Raw genomic sequence first — 21,453 nt, 5'->3', positions numbered from 1 at the left:
ATTGTTAGCAAGAAACTCCCCACACAAAACGTAGTCTAGCTTTTTTGTATTCTCTTATGTTCAATGATGAGGGGGAAACTAAAAGCTTAGTGCAATCTTTTGTTGTTTGATTTTGAATCAGTGTCTAATTCGGCTGCTCAGGCTGGAGTGCAGTGGTAGGATCATGACTCATTGCAGCTTGGACCTCCTGGGTCAGGTGATTCTTCCAGGTCAACCTCTTGAGTCTCTGGTACTACAAGTATGCACCACCATGCTCAACTCTTTTTTAACTTTTTGTAGAGACAAGACCTTGATATGTTGCCCAGGCTGATATAAAACTCCTGAGCTAGCCGGGCTCGGTGGCTCAGCCTGTAATCCTGCGCCTTTGGGAGGCTGAGGTGAGTGAATTGCCTGAGCCCGCGGGTTCGCGACCCACCTGGGCAGTGAGACCTCATCTCTACAATAAATCAAAAAATCAGCCGGGCGTGGTAGCGCATGCCTGTAATTCCGGCTACTTGGAAGGCTGAGGCGGCAGGATTGCCGGAGCCCAGCAGGTCGAGGCTGCAGTGGCCGGAAGCGGCCATTGCACTCCAGTCTGGGTGACAGAGTGAGACTCCAACTCAAAAACAAAACAAACCAAAACAAAACAAAAAACCTCCTGAGCTAAAGCAATCCTCCCATCCCAGCTCCCCAAAGTGCTGGGATCACACGTGTGAGCCACACCTATCAAATAAAGCTTAGTATAAAGAGGGTACCAAAAAACATACCCTCTTTATACTACACATTTTAAGAAAAGAAAAATCTGTATTAAAGTTGTAATACTCAATATGATAAATACAAGTCACATTTGACTTCTGCAATTACAAAAGGTGCTCAAAGCAGTTACCATCAGTGTACAGACACTTCTGATTATGGTGAACAGCTCTTAAAATGTGTATGCATTTTTTGGCACCCCCGGTATTCTTTATGTTGACATTTTCCAACTCCCAAAATACTTAACATAGACAAATACATATCTGTAATCATATGACGTACTACACGCTCACAAACACACACTTTGTATTTCAATTCTATCAATGGAAATAGTGTAGACATTCTATTCTTGAAAAATGATTATGCTATGCTACCTGATGATACATTTTTTGCAACCTATGACACCTACAAACTGAAGTAAAACAGTACTTTAAAACATGATTACAAAAAAAAATGACAGCTTTCACAAAGGTAATTTTCAAATTAGCAGGAAGGAATTAAATTTGTTTTATTTTTACCCTGGGATAGATTCCCTGATAAAACATGAATCCACAACACAGAGGTCAAGGATTATGACTTCAGGTTAAGAGCTTCTATCACTTAAAATACATGTATTTAATTTATAAGTAATACATAACTTGTTCTGTCTGAAAAATTCAAATATAAACTTTCATACAGTAGCGTGTATAGGATCCCTTTAGTCTTCTCCAAATTCATTTCCATAGATAACTGTTCATAACCAATTTTTAGGCATCCTTCTACATTTCTTGTACAGATTTTTATATATGTGTCTTTTTATACACATATTGTGTTTACATAGGAAAATGTTTTAAGTAAAAATATACGGCATTTTTCTCAATCTTAAATATATTTTGTAGGGTTTTTCTTATAAACACATTGAATTATATCATATGCAAGGTATTTTACAATATAGGTTTATCACTGCATTCAACCATGTTCTTATTAGTAAATACACAGACCCTTTGTGTTGCTATTTCAGTGCTGCAGTGGGAGTCTTTGTAAATGTATACAAAGATATATATTTTATGTATACATGAACACACATGTAATTTAGATTCCTAGAAATAAAGATTTTGAATTGAAGGCATATGAGTTTCATATTTTTATGTATCTTACCAGGTATCTTTCCAGTTAATGTCAAGTTAATGTCAAGTTATATACCAACAAAAAAGGTATTAGACAACACTAAATCTTACTAGTCTTGTTAATTTCTGTCACTGTGTTTATAAATTCTTTCTCACTTGTTACTTTCATTTTTTCTCTATATAAATTTTGTAACTTTTGCTTCAACTGTCAAATATAATTTAGGAAACTCAAGATGAGAGGAAACATCTGCCCATATGTGTATATATATATATATATATATATATATATATATATATATATATACACATATATAAATATATGTATATACATGTATAACTATATGTATATTTACCCATATCTTTGTTTATGATGCCTTTTTTTCTTCTTGATATTCCTGTGTTCCTTCTTTTATCATTTCTTTTCTGTTTGGAAAATGTTTTAAACCATACTTTCAGGGTGAATTTACTCATGATAAATTCTCTCAGTTTAGCTTCATCCAAGAATTGTGATTTCTCCCTTATTCCGAAGAATATTTTCCTGGGATACAATTCCAGGATGTCAGTTCCTCTCTTTCAACACTTGAAAACATGTCATTTCTTTCTGGCCTCCATGTATTTTTTTTTAAAGAAAAAAGCATATATATATATATATATATATATATATATATATATATATATATATATTTAATTTAACTTTTTAAAATTTTATTTTATTATAGAGATGTGGGGTACAATTAAGGATTAACTGCACAAGTAGGCTGCGTACAGGAAAAGTTTGGTCCTCCAACTGGCCCTCACTTCCCTTGGTCCAGGACCATGTACCCTTTGTGTTGTTATGTACCTTCTCTCCTTTTCTTCCCTGACACAGTGCCCAGGGACTGATGATTCTTCCCTTGTGTTCATGTGATTAATGTTCGGGTCCCACTGATGATTGAGAACATGCGGTATTTCTATTGACAAATCTGCTCTTATTCTAATTGTTTTTTCCTGTATAGGAAAGACATCATTATTTTCTGGGCGCTTCCAAATTTTTAATTAGTTTCAGAAGTGTGTGTTTTACATGTCTTCATAGGAATATCTTTGGGCTTATCCTATTTGAGGACTTAACTTCTTAAATCTATTGGTTTATGCCACTAGCAAAGTTTAGAAAATTTTCAGCCATCATTTTCTCTAATTTTGTTTAGCTTCATACCCTTTCCCCTCTTTATCTGAGAATCTGCTGGCAGGAATATTAGATTTGTTGTACTCCTACAGGTCTCTGAACCTCTGCTTCCCATCCCACACTCCACCTATTATTTCTCTGTTATTCAGATTTAGTAATTTTTATTATTCTGTCTCATGGTTCAGTGATTCTCTCCTGGGTCTTCTCCATGTTTCCATTGATCCCATTCACTGAAGCTTTTTGGTTATTATATTTTTAAGTTCTAATATTTTCATTTGGTTTTCTGTTGTAGTTTCTATTTCTTTGTTGAGGCTTTCTATTTTTTCATTTGTTTCCAGAGTATTTGTAACTGTTTATTGAAACATGTTTCTATCATGCCTACTTTAAAATCGCCAGATATCTAACATCTCTGTCATTTTAATGTTAGTATCTATTGTCTTTTTTCATTCACTTTGAGATCTTTCCGGTTCTTTGTATGGTGAGTGATTTTTGATTGAATACCAAACAATTTTATATTGTATTATTAGACTTTGCATCTCATTTAAACTTTGTTTTTTAACTGATTTTCTCTGACATTTCTTTGTCAGGGCATGGGAAGGGCCTATCTTGCTACTTCTAGGTGGAAGTAAAAGTCCAAGTTATCTAACCAGCCTCTCTATTGACATAGGAGGGGAGAGGCTCTTGGGAATTGCTGGGTGTTCTCCTCTACATGGTCTCCACTGATACCACAGTAAGGGTGGCCTCATAGCTGCTGAGTGGTGTTGAGAATCTTAAATCTCCACTAGGATTGCTCTGAAACTACCTGAGCACTGAGGGAGAGTATGCCTCATTTCTGCAGGGAAAGAATGGCATCCCTACATCTCCCTTAGGATTGCAAAGGCACTCTCCCTGGTGTGAAAATCCAGTGGACTATTCTTCCTTCCCTGACACATCTTGTCATAGGTATTGGGGCACCATGATACATCCTAGCAAGACTGGAAATCTAGGCATCCCATTTGGTCTTGTGTATGGGCTTGAAGTGGGGTCATTTTTTTTCCCCTGCAGCTGGAGAAAAGACATTGTCTCTAATTCACTCTACTTGGCTACAGTAGAGTCATTGTTTAAAGCTGTTCTGTCCTGCTGGGCTTTCCATTTCCTAGCATCTGGGGAATATTAGGATGACCAGAGGAATTTGGCTTTTGTTGCTTTTTGTTTTTGTCTGTACCTGCTGGTGTTTCCTGTTGCAGCTTCCTCACCTTCAAGTCTAGGATGGGTGAAACAAAAGGAATATCCCAGGAACTTCCCTCTTCATTGCCCCTCAGGTTCTGAGGTCCTTAGCTTTTCTGCCTATGTGTGCCATGGGAAGTCTCCTTGAGTTTGCCATGTGTACTGTGTCCAAGGATTTTAGTTGTGCTTAGCAGGTAGAATAGGAAAAGTATGTCTGCTCCATCATCCCAGAAGTAATATTCTTACTATTTTTTGATACTTACATGTTTTGGTAATTTTTCAAAAAGGTCAAAAATTTGCTTACACCTGGGATTCACCATTAATTTATCCATCCACTAGGATATAGGAGTCTGGGGCTAAATTAGTGATGGCAACTGAAATCTTTTTTGTCATATGTAGCAATTAATCATTTAAAATTACATGAACACATATTGGTTGGTTTTTAGAAATCTGATGAATATGTGAATTCACTTTAATTTCACCCTGTCACTTTTAGATATGAACACCAATAGATGTGTAGAATGGAAATCTGTTCACACAAAATAGAAAAATGTGAAAAGCAGACATCATGTATTTGAATAAAGAGGTGAAAAGCAGACAGGATGAAAGTGTTATTTCTAAAACCATTTTGTAGAAATGGTTTTAAAAATCACTAAACTACTAAGCTTAAATTTTTAATCTTAATATATCTTCATATACTATTACCTAGCAAAAATAGAAACATCCCTGATATTGGGCAGGAGAACTCAAAATCAAATATCCTCACTCTTGATGAGAAAAAAAGTTAACAAAAGGGAAAATAAAATAAAATATAATGAATTGGTTTTGAGCCTAAAGCCTCATTATTAAGCTCACTTTGTTACCTTTTAAAACATGTTACTGGTGACATAAACAGTTGGCTGTTACTATAAGTAGAGCATATTCTCCTGAGAAACATAACATGAATTCTGTTCCTGACTTCCTGTTTTTTCACAAATGAACTAAATTAAAAAAATAACTATAGAAGATTTTTAAGATGATCACTTTATTTAGATTTTTTTCAGATGACAGATATCAGGTATATGACTATAAGTAACGACGAACTGATTCTGTACTTTTTTGATATTTAATGAACAGTAAAAGTTAAAGGACTGAGGAAGTCGCAGGGAATGGTAACTCAAAAGCACGTTGAGATACCACCAAATATCAGTAAGGATGGCCCTCACCAATAAATCAAAAAACAACAGAACCTGACACAGGTACCGAGAAAAGGTAATACTTCTACAGAAAATAATGTGTCGAATTTTAAAAGAACTAGAAATTGACCTTCCATATGACCCAGAAATTCCCCTCCTGGGAATATACCTGGAGGAACACAAACCATTCTACAAAAAAGACAACTACACTCATATGTTCGTTGTCACACTATTTACAATAGCAAAAACATGGATCCAACCATGCTGCCCATTGAAAGTGAACTGAATAAAGAAAATATGCTACATATACACAACTGAGTATTACGCAGTCATAAAGAAGGACAAAATTATGGAATTTACAATAACTTGGATGGATTTAGACTCTATCATACTCAGCAATCTATCACAGAAACAAAGGACTGAGTACCACATGTTCTCACTGATAAGTGGACCCTGAATACCTATCATAACGCTAGAAGGGATTGGCAGTAGTGGGACCTGACAGGGGAGGGGAGGGATACATAATCTAACTAAGGGTACTGGATCCTAAACAGGTGAAGTGAGGTCTAGATGGTTGCCCAAACTTTGCCTGCTTGTAAACCACTCAAGCACCTAATCCTGACTTGTACCTAACATTTTTATATTAAAATAAAGTAAAAAAAAAAAAACAATTAAAGGACTTCTAGAGTTTAACTGTAATAGTATTTTATACTGTATATTTTGGGATATTAATTATTGTGATATTTGGATATTTAAAAAAATGCTACATGATCTTCTTAGAAGTTTATAAGGAATAACTAAATTAAAATAGATATTTTTTAGAAATTATCATAAAAGTTTTGATTGTCCTCCATTTTTACATCTTATAGTGATTCTTTTTTTTTCCCCTGCTTTATTCAAATTTTAACAGCAAATCACCACTTTGCAGCATGTTAGAAAGCATGAAAATTGGATAGCTAGGATAAAGATGCCAGAATAGCCACAGAAACTCAAGAATATTTAAAAATCACGTATACTGAAAAAATAACTTATGTGAAACGGATCCTAGACAAGTAATCCTAGACATTTTTTCACCTACAAATATTTAAAAGAGGTACATACACATAAAAGTGTGATCACAATACGTATTTCAGTTGCTTTTCAATTTGTCATTAAGACTATTGACAACGTGGCTGATATTAAGAATCACCTGGGATTTTACCAAAACAGTGGATTTCTAAGAATTACTCATGCAGCTTATGCATCAGGATCTTGGGTCTATTATTGTTGAGCAGACATACTTGAAAAATGGTATATTAGAAGAACCCAAGAGGAACAATGACAGCACTTGCCCAAATATTTCAAACCTTTTTTTTTTTTTTTTTTTTTTGAGTTGGAGTCTCACTCCATCGCCCAGGCTGGAGTGCAGTGGCACGCTCACGGTCATACCAGCATCCACCTGTTGGGCTCAGGTGATCCTTCTGCCTCAGCCTTCCAAGTAGCCGGAACTACAGGTGTGTGCTACCATGCCCGACTAACAAACTCTTAATAAAATACTTAAAAAATTCCACTATATTCTACTTCACTGAAATCAGGAACAGATGCATATGACTCACCTAATTGAATAGAGAACATTTCCGTTTTTGAAAATTCTTAGCAATTTGTTGTCTGTAGTGACTTCGTGAAAGTTGGCCCCCTTTTCATTGGCAAAGAACAAATCAGGCTTCCAAATGGAGTCCAACATGGAAGGGTCGAGGTCTAAGGAGTCGTCAGGATATTCACTGTACGCAAGGCGAGGATCGTTCCATTTCTGGCGAAGAAAGATATTCACTCTGTAATCCTATGATAAAAGAAAAAGAAATCACCATGTTTAAAAAAGTTTAGAATCCACAGTGTCAATGTGAGTTCATTAATTTTAACAAATATACCATGATGGTGGGGTACGTAGATGACAGGGGAGTTATGCATGGAGGGGAGAGCAGGAAGTCACTGGAACTCTCTGTACCTTCCTCTCAATTTTTCTGTGAACTGAAAACTGCTCTACAAAGTAAAGTCTTTTTTTAAAAAAGTGCAGGAAAGGTTTACGATCTTGTCTGCTACTCTGGGTTTCTCTGAATTTTAACAAAAGTCCTTGGGAGCTTTCATGCCCTGTAATCCTCACACATTGCTACCTAAAATAATCATTCTCCTTCCGAAGTTTTGCCCTTGTCTCAGTAACCTATATGCCTTCAAAGAAAAGATCACAGAAGACCCAAGTTCATATGCTTACATTTTGCTGTTCCATTCAAATTTTGCTTTCATGGTTTGTCAGACTGAAATATTGAACTGCTAGTAGACATTTAGAGTTAAATGTTTTTAAAGAATAACAAAGGACAATTATTTCCAATAATACTTTTAAGATTTGGCTGATGAGATTTCCCAATTAGACTCTTTATGGTTTATTTAAAAAGGAGAGGAGTCAATGATTTTAATCAAATTCTTGCTCATAATTTTGGGCTTACATATCGAATGACAAAGATTGATAGTTGGGCATATGTGTAGTGTTTGTGTATCCACAGTATATGAAAATAAACACCACATATGACTTTATAAATGATATTTAAAGATATTTGAAATGAGCAAATGAATTAAATATACTTCATTAAATATATTTCACTAAAATATACTTCATTAAAAGCACGATTAAAGCAAACATTTGAAGAAAGCTTCATTTCTATGAGGAATAGTCAAGGCTGGAGATATTCAGGGAAACTGAAAAACAATTTTCATCTAGTTTTCTATTTCTTTAATACAAAATTATAAGTCATCAGAATATAGTCAACAAACAATCAAAAAGGATGCTTCCATAATATCAGCTGAGGCAGGTTGCTTATCTTAGGCCAAATTCTGAGTTTGTACTGAAGGTTACAAATCTGTATGTACCCCTGATCAACAACACATGTGCCCTGAGACCACTGTCTTCTAACCGCAACTAAGGTTACACACCAGATACTATTTTTTCTGCTTGCTAGGTTCCCCATGTATCTTTCGCAGTTACAACAGAGAAGAGCTCCCTTCAACTTCTTACCAGAAAGTTCACAGCAATGTGTAAATTCCACCAGCCACAAGGATCATGGAACCAGTAAATGGGGGTCCTATGGTTGGTGGCCAGTTCTTTACCATGCTGCCAAGTGTACCCTCACTACCACCACAGGAACTGATAAAGGACTAAAATCAATCTCTCTCTGCCTTACAGGCAAGAGAAGGTCAAAAAAAGACAAGTTATCATCACATCTCCCAGGGTGATAACTGATTAGAAAAGAAACGACATTCCTACTGATTCATAGGATATATGACAAAAGTGTTTGAAGCATTTTCATGCTGTAACACTTTTCTTGTCTGGGAACCTTCTGCAGCTGTTCCTCACACTTAGGCTAAAATACAAAGACTTTTAAGCTGCAGAATACGTAATACAATATGGTTGAATCTCTTCATCCTTCTGTTATTGGTACTCGTGATATACTTTATAGACACAATTTCTGGTCCTCCAGGAACACTTTTTTCTCCAAGAGAGAGCTAAAAAAAGGCATCAAGTGTCTTTTAGTTTCTGCTTCTAAATCACACAGGAAAAATCAACAGTCATGTGTCACCAAGGCCAAATGTTATCATGTATCCACTGCAGTGCTCTTTCTGTGAGTAACCCGAAATATCTCTATTTCTTAGCACATTTAGTTTAGGAAAATAAGATCTGAGACAATTAGAGAACATTCTGTTATTCACAATGACATGGAAAATACATTTTATCTAATACCTTGCATGGTAACCACAGTTAATAATGTATTGAATATTTCAAAATTGCTAGAAGAACAGATTTTTAATATTCTCACCACAAAAACATGGTAAGTTGGTGGGGTGATGAAAATGTTCATTATCTTGATGAAATCTTTCTCTACTTTGATTAAGAGCCAGGACTCAAAGCAAAACTCTGAAATAACATATCCTGAAAAACTTAGAAACTTAAGTTTTCAGCGCATTTGAGTTCCTTGTTGATCCTAGATGTTAGGCCTTTGTCAGAGACATAGTTGACAAGTATTTTTCCCCATTCTGTTGGCTGTCTCCCTGCTCTCTTGATGGTTTCTTTTGCTTGATGGTTTCTTTTGCTTTGCAGAAGCTTGTCAGTTTGTCTGCCTTATCTCTTGTGGTGTTGGCACTTGGGGTTTTGATCAGGAATTGGCTGCCTGTTCTAATTTCCATAAGGGTGTTCCCTGCATTTTCTAAGATTCTTATAGTTTGAGGTTTTACGTTTAGGTCCTTCATCCATTTAAAGTTAATTTTTGTATGTGGTGATAGGTAGGGGTCCTATTTCAATCTTCTGCATATGATCAGTCAGTTTTTCGAGCACCATTTCCTGAATAGGTTCTCTTCTCCCCAGTGGTTGTTGTTGGAGGCTGTGTCAAAGAGGAGTTGGTCGAGAAATTGAGACTTTGCTTCTGGAATCTCTATCCTGTTCCATTGGTCTATATGCCTGTTCTTGTATCAGTACCAGGCTGTTTTGATTATTGTAGCCTTACAATAAAGTTTGAAGTCTGGAGGTGTGATACCTCCTGCTTTGTTTCTTTTGCTAAGGATTGTTTTGGCTATTCATAGTTGTTTGTGTTTCTATATAAATTTCTGTATTGTCGCTTCCACAAACAACTCCATTAAAAAGTGGGCAAAAGACATGAATAGACATATCACAAAAGAAGATATACAGGCAGCCAACAGACACATGAAAAAGTGCAGCCGGGCTCGGTGGCTCAGCCTGTAATCCCGTGCCTTTGGGAGGCTGAGGTGAGTGGATTGCCTGAGCCCGCGGGTTCGAGACCCGCCTGGGCAGCGAGACCTCATCTCTACAATAAATCAAAAAATCAGCCGGGCATGGTAGCGCATGCCTGTAATTCCGGCTACTTGGAAGGCTGAGGCGGAAGGATCGCCGGAGCCCAGCAGGTCGAGGCTGCGGTGGCCGGAAGCGGCCACTGCACTCCAGTCTGGGTGACAGAGTGAGACTTCCACTCAAAAAAAAAAAAAAAAAAAAAAGAAAAAGTGCAAAGCCTCACTAATCATCAGATAAATGCAAATCAAAACCACATTGAGATACCACATAACCCTAGTAAGAATGGCCATCATTAATAAAACAAATAACAACAGACGCTGGTGAGGACATGGAGAAAAAGGAACACTTCTACATTGCTGGTGGTAATGCAAACTACTGCATTCTCTTTGGAAGACAGTGTGGCAATTTCTGAAAGAACTAGAAATTGACTTTCCACATGACCCAGCAATTCCCCTATTGGGAATATACCCGGAGGAACTCAAGTTATTCTATCAAAAAGATATATGCACATGTATGTTTGTTGCAGCTCTATTCACAATAGCAAAAACATGGAACCAACGATGCTGCTCACTGAAGCAGGGCTGGTTAAAAAAATTGTGGTACATATGCACAATGGAATATTATGCAACCGTAAAGAAACACAAACATATGAATGTCGCAGCAACTTGGATGGATTTAGAGTCTATCATACTCAGTTATCTATCACAGAAACAAAGAACTGAGTATGATATGTTCTCACTCATAAGCAGACCTTGAACAATTATCATAATACTATACGAAAGGGATTGGCAGTATTGGGAAACTGCCAGGGGAGGGAAGGACACAGCTCATCTACAAAGGTACCTGCATAATGAACTTTTGTATACATAACCCTGAATCATATCCCACATCTTTAAAATAAAGAAAAACAAAAAAAGAAACTTAAGGTTTACCACTCTTCACAGTTTAGGCTTTGCTTTGCCAGCAAGTGGATTGGGAGCTGGAAAGTTTCTCCATTAAATAACCAAATTCAGCATTTCGAAAGTATTTTTTAAAGGCTGATTTATCCTAGCCACAGTGTCCCATTATTCTCAGCAACCAATTGTATTAATCATTTTTGAATCTTGGTCATTTGTGAAAAGGGTAAACAAACTGCCATAGTCAAAATAATACCACTCTAAGAGAAGTTTTTGTAACTAGATTTGAAATAACTTGCCTAGAATAACAGACTATCTACTGAAGAAGAAAACAGTTTAGTACAACAAATTTTGCATATGGCAAAAGGCTAAATTATATCCTAACATAACACTACTCAGAAAGCAACTTTGAGTGAATTAAAATTTAAATATGATGAGTAAATTGCTTTTTAAAATAAAATATAGAAGAGTATTTCTATGTCCTTGAAGTATGGTAAATTACTTAAAAAGCACAATAGCAGTGATAGTAAATAAAATTTAACAAATTCTATGTCAGAATTAAGGAACTTTTTTTCATCCAAAGGTCATGTAAAGATATAAAAAGACAAACTATACTGAAAGAAGGTATTTGTCACATACATAATTGACAATTGAATACTAACAAGCTTTAAATGTTCTCATACCAATAATTGAGAAAAAGAACAACAACTGAGTAGAAAAATGGCTGAAACAATGAAAACATTTCACTGGGCAGGGATCACAATAAATATCTGAAAAAATGTTCAACCACGTTAGTAATTTGAGAAGTGCAAATTAAGTTATTAATGAAATATATATTTACTGGGCTGTTGAATGTAAATAGTTTGGTAGTGTCAGAATTGGGCAAGAGTGTGTAGCAAAATTATCCCTTACATACTGCTGCTAAAAGTAGAAAAAAATGGAAAAATTGGCATTGTATCATAAACTTGACATGTGAATACTCAAGATATAAACATTTTAGTTCTAAGTATAAACCTTAAAGAAACTCTTGCACATGTAAAGCAGAAGACATTCACAAAAATATTTATAGCAACACTGTTAGCTATTGTGAAAAACAAAGTAAAACCAAAAAAACTAGACCATCGAAATATCCATTGGCAAAAAAAGGGCTATAAATTGTGCTATTTCAATAAAATCAAATATATTATAGTAGTAGAAATGAATTCTTTCTACTTGCAACTGTGAGGATGAATCTTAGAAATGTAAAATTTAGTAAAACAAAATGCAAGTGCTGAGGATTTAAGTTATGGCATTATTTTTGTAAAATTAAAACCATATAATTCCTTTTCTCCCTTCCTTCCTTCCTCCCTCTGTCTTTCCTTCCTTCCTTCCTTTCTTCCTTCCTTTCTTCCTTCCTTCCTTCTCTTCTTCCCTCTTTCCTCTCTCTTTCTCTCTCTCTATATATTCATCAATCTATTATAAAATTGTGAGAGAAAAATTATAAACACAATCTTTGTGATGGTGGTTACCTAGGGAGATGTCGAGGAAAGAGACAGTAGTGGATTGTTATACAGGTATCTTTAATATTGATAATGTCTTAGTTCTAAAGTTAGGTATTGGATTCAATCATGGGTATATTATTAAATTATACTTCTCACAAATATAGTATGCATGCAATTATATACCAAAAGGAATTGTGTTATTATTAAAATTGTTATAAGTGAAAGAAGAAGGCAAGAGGGTCGATGTCAGAATGATTTGATGTGAAATTTATTGGATCTTTGCTGGAGGAAGAGGCCAAAATTCAGAAGCCAAAGAATGTGGGAAGCCTCTGGAGACTGTCAAAGGGAAAGGAGTGAATTCTCTCCTAGAGCCTTCAAAAGGAACATAGCCCTGCAGACACTTTGATTTTAATCCAGTGAAACACATTCTGGACTTCTGACCTCCTGAATTGCAAGATAATACATTTGTGTTGTTTTAAGTCACTTGTATTATAAATATTTTAAAATTTTCTCTATGTGATGATGCTTTGACATCTTACAAAACATTTCTGGCTGGAAAGAGACTGTCCCTACCAGGACCAGTCGAGTTTGAGAGACAAAAAAGGGCCCAGCCTGAAGCATGTCTCCTTTATCAGTCAGTGCACCACAGCAGACAATATGCCTGTGCCTTAGGCATCCCAGGGATGGGTGCCAGGCAGCTAGAGGGCATCTTCACAACGGAAAGCATGGCAAATTATTCAAATTGGCCAATCCTACACTATGCACTCTGCCCTGCCTCATCTCTCCTGCAGAAACCCCACTAAAAACAGTGCCTTGACGTTTCTCTTGCTCCCATGTTCAGTTCCTGACCACTCTGATGTGACTCTGTATGGCACCCTATGCATTTTGTCTCTAAGAACTGTAAGTATAATAAACTTTGCTTTTCCTGAGCTGAGCTGTTGTTCTGTCTCTTTTTGCCGCTATGCCTGACTGACTATCTCATAAAAGAATGCAACATGCTACTACACTTGTGGAAATTTGTTACAGCAGCAGTAGAAAGCTGAAACGTCTTTTTATTTTGTTTTTTGATTTTTGCATCAGAGTGTCACTCTGTCACCCAGGCTGAAGTGCAGTAGCACAATCACGGGTCACGACAGCCTTGACCTCCTGGACTCTAACCATCCTTCCTCCTCAGCCTCCTGAGTAGCTAATACTACATGCATGCACCACCATTCCTAGCTCATTTTTTATTTTTTTATAGAGTCAATGTCTTGCTGTGTTTCCCAGGTTGTTCTCAAACTCCTGGGCTCAAGCAATCTTCCCATCCCAGCCTCCCAAAGTGCTAGAATTACAAGAGTGAGCCACCACACTTGGCCTGAAACTAGTATATCTTTTAAAATTGATTCATGCATTATTATTGCCAGTTTAAGAAGTTTCTAGAACCATCTTTTTTTTGTCTCAGTAACTGGAGGGGGTGGAAACATTTAAGGCAAATATCACTGGATTCATAGTCATATGGAACATAACCCAGAGTTCTTTCTGTTTTAAGGAGTCCAGGACATGTGTTAATTTCAAAACAGTCAGAATATAACTCACCTTTGTCAAACAAATGAGAATAAAGTTCAAATTCCCTAAGAGAATGTCTTGATGTTTTAGTTTTATAAGATCTTCCAGCTCCCAGTACTGTGCAACATAGATTCATGCACAGTACGAAGCATGAGCTACTAATACTCAATGGCGGAAAAACTGCTTCTGACATCATCTCTGCAATCTCCCCATGTTGCCCTGCCATCTGCAATCTGCATCCCGCCACAGAGAGGGTGGTCGTCTGGGGCCACTGATTCTGAAATAATGGCCCACTGGGAAAGTGTCTTTTACTTCTCAGTGACTAAACCAATGGGGGAGAAAGTCATCGCATAAGAACAGTTTAGAGACTTAGAAAGGTTATCTCTAATCTCTCCCTGACTTCTTCATTATCCACATGTATAATTATTCTCTTAGAAAAGGACAGAACTACTTTAAAATTACAAAAGTTGTACCAAGAAATCTAATTGTGCACCGATTCTGGAAACATAAAATTAAGGTGGATGGTTGAATTTGCCGTTTTGGTCGTGAATTCATTGTCTAGGCTGATGTCCAAATGAGTATTTCCTATGCTTTCTTCTATAATTTTTATAATGTGAGGTCTTACAAAGGACAAAATTGACATGTAGGACCTAATCAAATTCAAGAACTTCTGTGTAGCAAAAGAAACTGTCAACTGAATTAACAGAGAACCTACAGAATGGGAGAAAATATTTGCAAGCTATGCAACCAACCAACTTCTATTATCAAGAATCAATAAAGAACTCAAACGAATCAACGGAAGAGAAACTAATAACCCCATTGGAAAGTGGGCAAAGGGTATGAACAGACATTTCTCAAAAGAAGACATACAAATGGCCAACAAACATATGAAAAAAATGTTCAATATCACTACTCATAAGAGAAATTCAAATGAAAACTACAATGAGATACCATCTCATACCACTCAGTGTGGTTTTTATTAAAAAGTCATAAACCAACAGATGCTAATGAGGATGTGGAGAAAAGAGAATGCTCCTGCGATGTTAGTGGGAATGCAAGCTAAAAACCCTCTGGAAAGCAGTTTGGAGATGTCTCAAAGAACTAAAAATAGACTTAATGCTCAATCCAGCTAGTCTACTACTGGGTATGTACCCAAAGGAACACAAATCACTTTACCAAGAATACACCTGCATATGCATGTTTATTGCAGCCCTAACTGCATCAGCAAAAACATGGAACCAACCTAGGTTCCCATCAGTGGTGGAATGGATAAGGAAAATGTGGTCCATATACACCATGGAATACTATGTAACCATAAAAAAGAAAAAAATCATGGCCTTTGCATCAGCATGGGGGTAGCTAGGCACCACCATCCTAAGAAAATTATAACAGAAACAGAAAACTGAATATTGCATGTTCTCCCTAATAAGTAGAAGCTAAACACTACATGAAAACATGGGCACAAGAATGGGAACAGCAGACACTGGGGCATTCCTGGGAGGTGGGGAAGGGAGGAAGGTAAGGGCTGAAAACCACTCCTTGGGTACCATGTCCAATACCTGGATGATAGGCTCAATAGAAGCCCAAGCCTCCCATCAGGCAGTATTTCTGTATAACAGACCTGCATATGAACCCCCTGAATGAAAATAGAATTTTTTTTTTAAAGATTGGCTAGACCATAAATCATGCTGAATCAATGAAATAATACCCCTTACATTTCATTCAGTGACCTCTGTGTAAATATGGGATTGAAAGTCAAAATGCACTGGCAAAAACAGAATCCTACCCAGTCCTAACATACAAATATAATAATTTCTAGAGAAGTAAACCTAGTTCATAGGATCATTCTTCTAGAAGTTGAGGGAGATTCAGGTCAACAAATACATGGGTAGTTTATTCATTTTGGGGATGCTGACTTTAGAGGGAAACACTTGCACAGAGTCAGTCTTAATGTGCTGCCTGAAAGGAGGGAGCCTTAGAAATTTAGAATATAATGTAGCTATTTGAATCAGCACGGCCATTTTGCTTAGGCCTCACCCCTTGATATTCCCTTGCTGCACAGTTTGCATGACCAACACATCCTTTTACCCTGTAATCATTAACAAGAAAAATACTTTAGTTTTAGAAATGGTGATTACACAGAACCTCTTAAATATGTTCAGTCTTGCTAACAAACCATCTTTTAGGCAGTCGTATTGATACATTGTTATTGGCTGCCCTTACACATATTTCCTCACACCACCTGGAGGCATGTTTTGGTTTATCGTTATCATATGACCATGACAATCTCCAGCCCACCACCTGAGATTATGAGGCATTGATGCCGGGTGATGTCAAGATACTAGATTCATGTGACTACTATGGAAACCAAAGAATAGAACACTGGACACTCCTTTTGTCCCAGACTTCCTCCAGGTCTAAGCCCCCCTTTGCTTTAAAGGCCCTGAAATACACCTAGTTTCCAGCCTTTCATGTCACACTGACCTGAGATGACCCCTTTTCCGTCTGTGAAAGATAAATAATAAAGTTTACTTCCTTCTACTTTCCTCTCTGTTGCAATCTTGCATTACTTCTGTGACATCAGTCGACTTTGCCTCAGTTTACCCTTTCGCTGCCCAAGACTCCATTCATGCACCAGTCCCTTCCACCTTCTGATGCTTGCATCTTACATTCCTACTCAATTCCCCTTTGTCTGCAAAGCATAAGCCTAATTTTCAGCCTTCTTAAAACTGGGCCAGACAGATGAAATAAACTCTTTCCTTCATAGCGAGTTGTGCCAACAAACCTGTAGTTAAGAGGGAAAAAAATGGCACCAATTCCTGCATCATTTTTTTTTTGTCCATTTATCAGTTCCTAAACATCTATCAACTCCATTTTGTGTTATACCAAATAGAAAGAGGAAGTCTGCATGTTTCTCCTGGCTTTGGCAACATTGAAATGGAAATCCTGCCACTCCTGCGGCCGTTCATGACACCGTCACAAATCCACTCATTCCAACACAGAATGTGCTCTCTTGATTGATTGTATTCTACTTGCTGTTAATCACAGTTTGTATGTTAAAGTGAACACAATTATTTACCAGTAAGCATTAAGTTGCAATTTGTATAGTTAATGACATGTGGGCAGTGATCTGCTTGTTATTGATTTTTTGGATTTCCACTCAACAATTGCTGTTTTACTACTGAAATATATGACTTGGATCATAAAAAGATAAAAGCCTTTAGGGAAAATGAACTATAATTTGCTTTTCAGAACATCGATTGTCAAGCAACACTTCAAATGTTCTTCAAATCCGCATTGTAAAAATTCTAAGAATTTTGTTCCACTAACCAGAAGAAAAAAATTTTGAAGAAAGCCAAGAGACATTTATTTATTTATTTATTTATTTATTTATTTATTTATTTATTTTGAGTTTGAGTCTTACTCTGTCACCCAGACTGGAGTGCAGTGGCCGCTCCACCTGCTGGGCTCCAGCGATCCTTCCACCTCAGCCTTCCAAGTAGCTGGAACTACAGGTTTGCGCTACCACGTCCAGCTAGTTTTTGATTTATTGTAGAGATGAGGTCACGCCAAGTTGCCCAGGCGGGTCTCGGATCCGTAGGCTCAGGCAATCCACTCACCTCAGCCTCTCAAAGCGCAGGATTACAGGTTGAGCCACCGAACCCGGCTAAGAGACATTTATTAAAAGTGGATAATTGTGTTGTAGAATAATAATTTTTGAAGGACTTCCAATGTGTGTGTTTCCTTGAAGATTTGAGGTCAACTGTGTTAAATTTTCTGTGTGTTTAAATTTTGTTTTTAATTATGGTCAAATACACATCATTTTTAGTACATTAACAGTACTATGTAGCTACCACCTATCTAGTTCCAGATCATTACTGTCACCCCAAAAGGAAAAAAAGTGTCCATTTCCCTCCATTTCTCCAGTTGCAAGCAACAGCTAATCTGCTTTTTCATCTCTGTAGATTTGCCTACTCTGGATATGTCATATAAAAGGAATCATACAATATGTGAACTTTTGTGTCTGAATTTTCACACTTAGATTAAGTTTATAAGACTTTTAAGGTATGATAAGAACATAAAGACCATCTGTTTAGTGTACAGAAATGTAAAGGGTCTTACTGAGAAATTATATATGCAAGGTAATATAGTTTCAAAGATGGAAATATTTTAGAAAATGAATGCTATATATATAATTATATATATGTGTGTATATTTTATATATATATACACACACACATGCATACATACATATGTACATACATAAAAGCCATCACAATCCACAATCATCATAAAAGATGAAAACTGTAATTACTGTTAATTGAATGATGCTAACACTGAGGCATGAAACTGATGCGGTAAGAATTTGGTAGTAAAAAAAAAATTATGGCCAGGCACAATGGCTCATGCCTGTAATCCCAGCATTTTGGAAGACAGGGGTAATGCTTGAGCCCAGGAGTTTGAGACCAGGAAAGTTGGCCTTGCATACAAAGTTTCAGAATTATGTTTAATATTGTAGAGGCCTGACAGCTTCACCTTGTATTATGAGGACTTTTCATGACAGTGATGTCTGACGCTGTCAGAGTGTATTTAGTCACGTCCCACTAATCGGGTCTTCTTTTATTTTTTAATTTTATCTCCGTATTTATTTTTCTTTTAATTTTTTTTTAAAGATGTGGGGTACAATTCAGGGTTAGGTATACAAGTGGTCATTGTACATGTAAAATTTGGGCCTGACTTTGGTCCTCATTTCACCTGGTTTGAGATCAGGAAGCTTCATTTATGCAGTGAGCATCCCCACTCCCCTGGCAATTGACTACTGTCAATCCCTTTCTTGTAGTATTGTGCTAATTGTTCAGAGTCTGCTCATGAGTGAGGACAGGTGGTACTCAGTTCTTTGTTTCTGTGTTAGGTCACTGAGTATGAGAGACTCTAAATCCATCCAAATTGCAGTTCTTCTTTTAATAGCACATGTAATTTGGGAGTAATGTTACAGAACTGACTAATAAAATAGGATTTATTTTAAGCTTATGGAATATTATATTTTAACAAAGTAAACAAATTATACAAACAAGTTTATCTACCTCAAGTGTTTCCTGTTTTAAAAATCTGGATTTTTATTTATACACATGCATATTGTAAAAAATGTAATCTAGCCGGGCTCGGTGGCTCAGCCTGTAATCCTGTGCCTTTGGGAGGCTGAGGTGAGTGAATTGCCTGAGCCCGCGGGTTCGAGACCCGCCTGGGCAGTGAGACCTCATCTCTACAATAAATCAAAAAATCAGCCGGGCATGGTAGCGCATGCCTATAATTCCAGCTACTTGGAAGGCTGAGGCGGAAGGATCGCCGGAGCCCAGCAGGTCGAGGCTGTGGTGGCCGGGAGCGGCCACTGCACTCCAGTCTGGGCGACAGAGTGAGACTCCAACTCAAAAAAAAAAAAAAAAAATGTAATCTATTATTTTGGTGTGATGTTCACACTGCCCTTCATAATTTTAATGAATGATTAATATTTAGCAACTAGGTATTTTGGGAAAAAATAGGGGTTAGTAAATAAGAACAAAGGAGTAGACATTATTATCAAAAATCTTTTATTGTGTTTCTTTTGCCATCTTTCCTCAGTAAGAAAATTGAGTATGTAAATAAAATTATTCCAATAATTATTTTCAGTATTTTCAAAATGTTCTCAACACTGAGGCTTTACCACAGATTTAAATTTTAATTAATATTTGCATTTGCAGAAATTGAAACCATTCCTTTTGAGAATGTTTTAATTCATGAGAGTTTCTATAGTATGTAAATTACCATGAAATGTTAGAGATTGAACATTTTTTTTTACAAGTTCCACTCTGAAAAAGTTTTAGTGAGTTAAATATTATATGTCTGAGACAAAACTAAATTGCATTTGAAATGATGTTTTCCTTCTGAGCAATCCAGGTTATTCTTAACTAGCTGTTGATTGATTTGGAGATTAGCCAAGAAGCTCTGTGGAGACTATTAAGTATACTGAAATGCTGGAGATAAATTAACTTCTTTTAGAAATTAACATAGACTATTTCAGCCTCATTTAGGATAACTCTTGAGAATAACAGTGAGATATTTACCTTTTCTGTATCAAGTGAAATTGTAATATTGAAAATTTACTCTTAATTACCCAAATAGTACATGTACATCCTACCTTTGTCAGAATTCAGAGGAAAATTTCTTCAATAATTAGATATTTTGCTTCTTGGGAGAGAATACCACTCATTTTAATATTTCCATATTTACAGAAATTTAAAATGATGCAAACATATTTAAAAGTAGTTGAGTGTAGGATATCATCATAGGCAAAAGATAAGTTGCTAAATTTCAATGTGTTTTCACATTTCATACAAATATTTGGCAACTTGTATTATCTTCTATTTGAGTATGTAAACTTGAGGAAATTCACATTTTATTGGGTATAAAACCTGGAGTGGGGTTAGCACAATGTTGGTGCTAAAACTTTTAGAAATACTTAATATGATTATTTCATTTCCACATTACAGTTTTGTCCTGGTCCATTTCTGAATCTATTGATTTGTTTGTTTGTAAAATTAGCTCACTATTTTCCTTGAAACTTTTAAGACAGAAAAGTTATTCTACTGATGAGAACACATCGACTAAATTAAAAATCTCTGCCAACACCATGTTACAGGACAAGAACAAAAACTGATATTTCCCTCGTTTTCATTCAAGGTTTTTAGCTCTCAAAATAATTCAGCATAATTTACAATATACTGCTTATTGCAGGTAATACCATCTTAAAGGCAAGATTTCTTTTATGGTGCCAGGTTATCTTCTCTCAGGTACGCTATGCATTCACCTGCTGAATACCACTGAATCACTTCTGCTCAAGCCATGTGGAGGAAGCGATGCAGAGCCCTGCCCAAATCTCTGACATGCAAAAATTTTGGCACAGGATAAATGCTTGTTTTGTATGAGCCACTAAGTTGTGGGGGTTGTTTGTAATGCAGCAATAACTGAAATAGAATCAGATGGGTGGGACTTTAAGAGGAAGACTTAAAATATGTATCATTGGCTTTGAAGGCAGGAAGAGGCTTGCAAGGCTTTGAGGAGTTTGCTGATGACTCCTACACTGGGGGACAGAAAGTGGGAACAATGTCATTTCAGAAATGTAGAAGCTAGAAAATGCAGCTAAGGAACTGCTGTATTTGGCTAAGGAGATTTTTAGGGGAAATCTTGAAACTTCGACTTCACTTTACTATGGGCTCAGGGTAAAAACCTTCTCAAGTTATGTGACTATGACACCCTTGTCTGTACTTCAGAAAGATAAAAAA

At 36.5% G+C, this 21,453-nt stretch overlaps 1 protein-coding gene across 1 annotated transcript in view; it reads right to left on the bottom strand.

The window, feature by feature from the left end:
- GLRA3 (glycine receptor alpha 3) overlaps window positions 1-21,453 on the bottom strand; it is a 102,908-nt gene that overhangs the window by 59,457 nt on the left and 21,998 nt on the right. Inside the window, exon 2 of the mRNA XM_008070412.2 lies at window positions 6,977-7,200. Coding sequence (XP_008068603.2) covers window positions 6,977-7,200 — 224 coding nt within the window. The remainder of the gene's footprint in view (window positions 1-6,976; window positions 7,201-21,453) is intronic.

Source organism: Carlito syrichta, unplaced genomic scaffold, assembly GCF_000164805.1.
Source record: "Carlito syrichta isolate Samal-C Ts95f unplaced genomic scaffold, Tarsius_syrichta-2.0.1 Scaffold313389, whole genome shotgun sequence".
Classification (NCBI taxonomy): Eukaryota; Metazoa; Chordata; class Mammalia; order Primates; family Tarsiidae; genus Carlito; species Carlito syrichta.
This window is presented reverse-complemented; position numbering and strand designations above follow the sequence as displayed.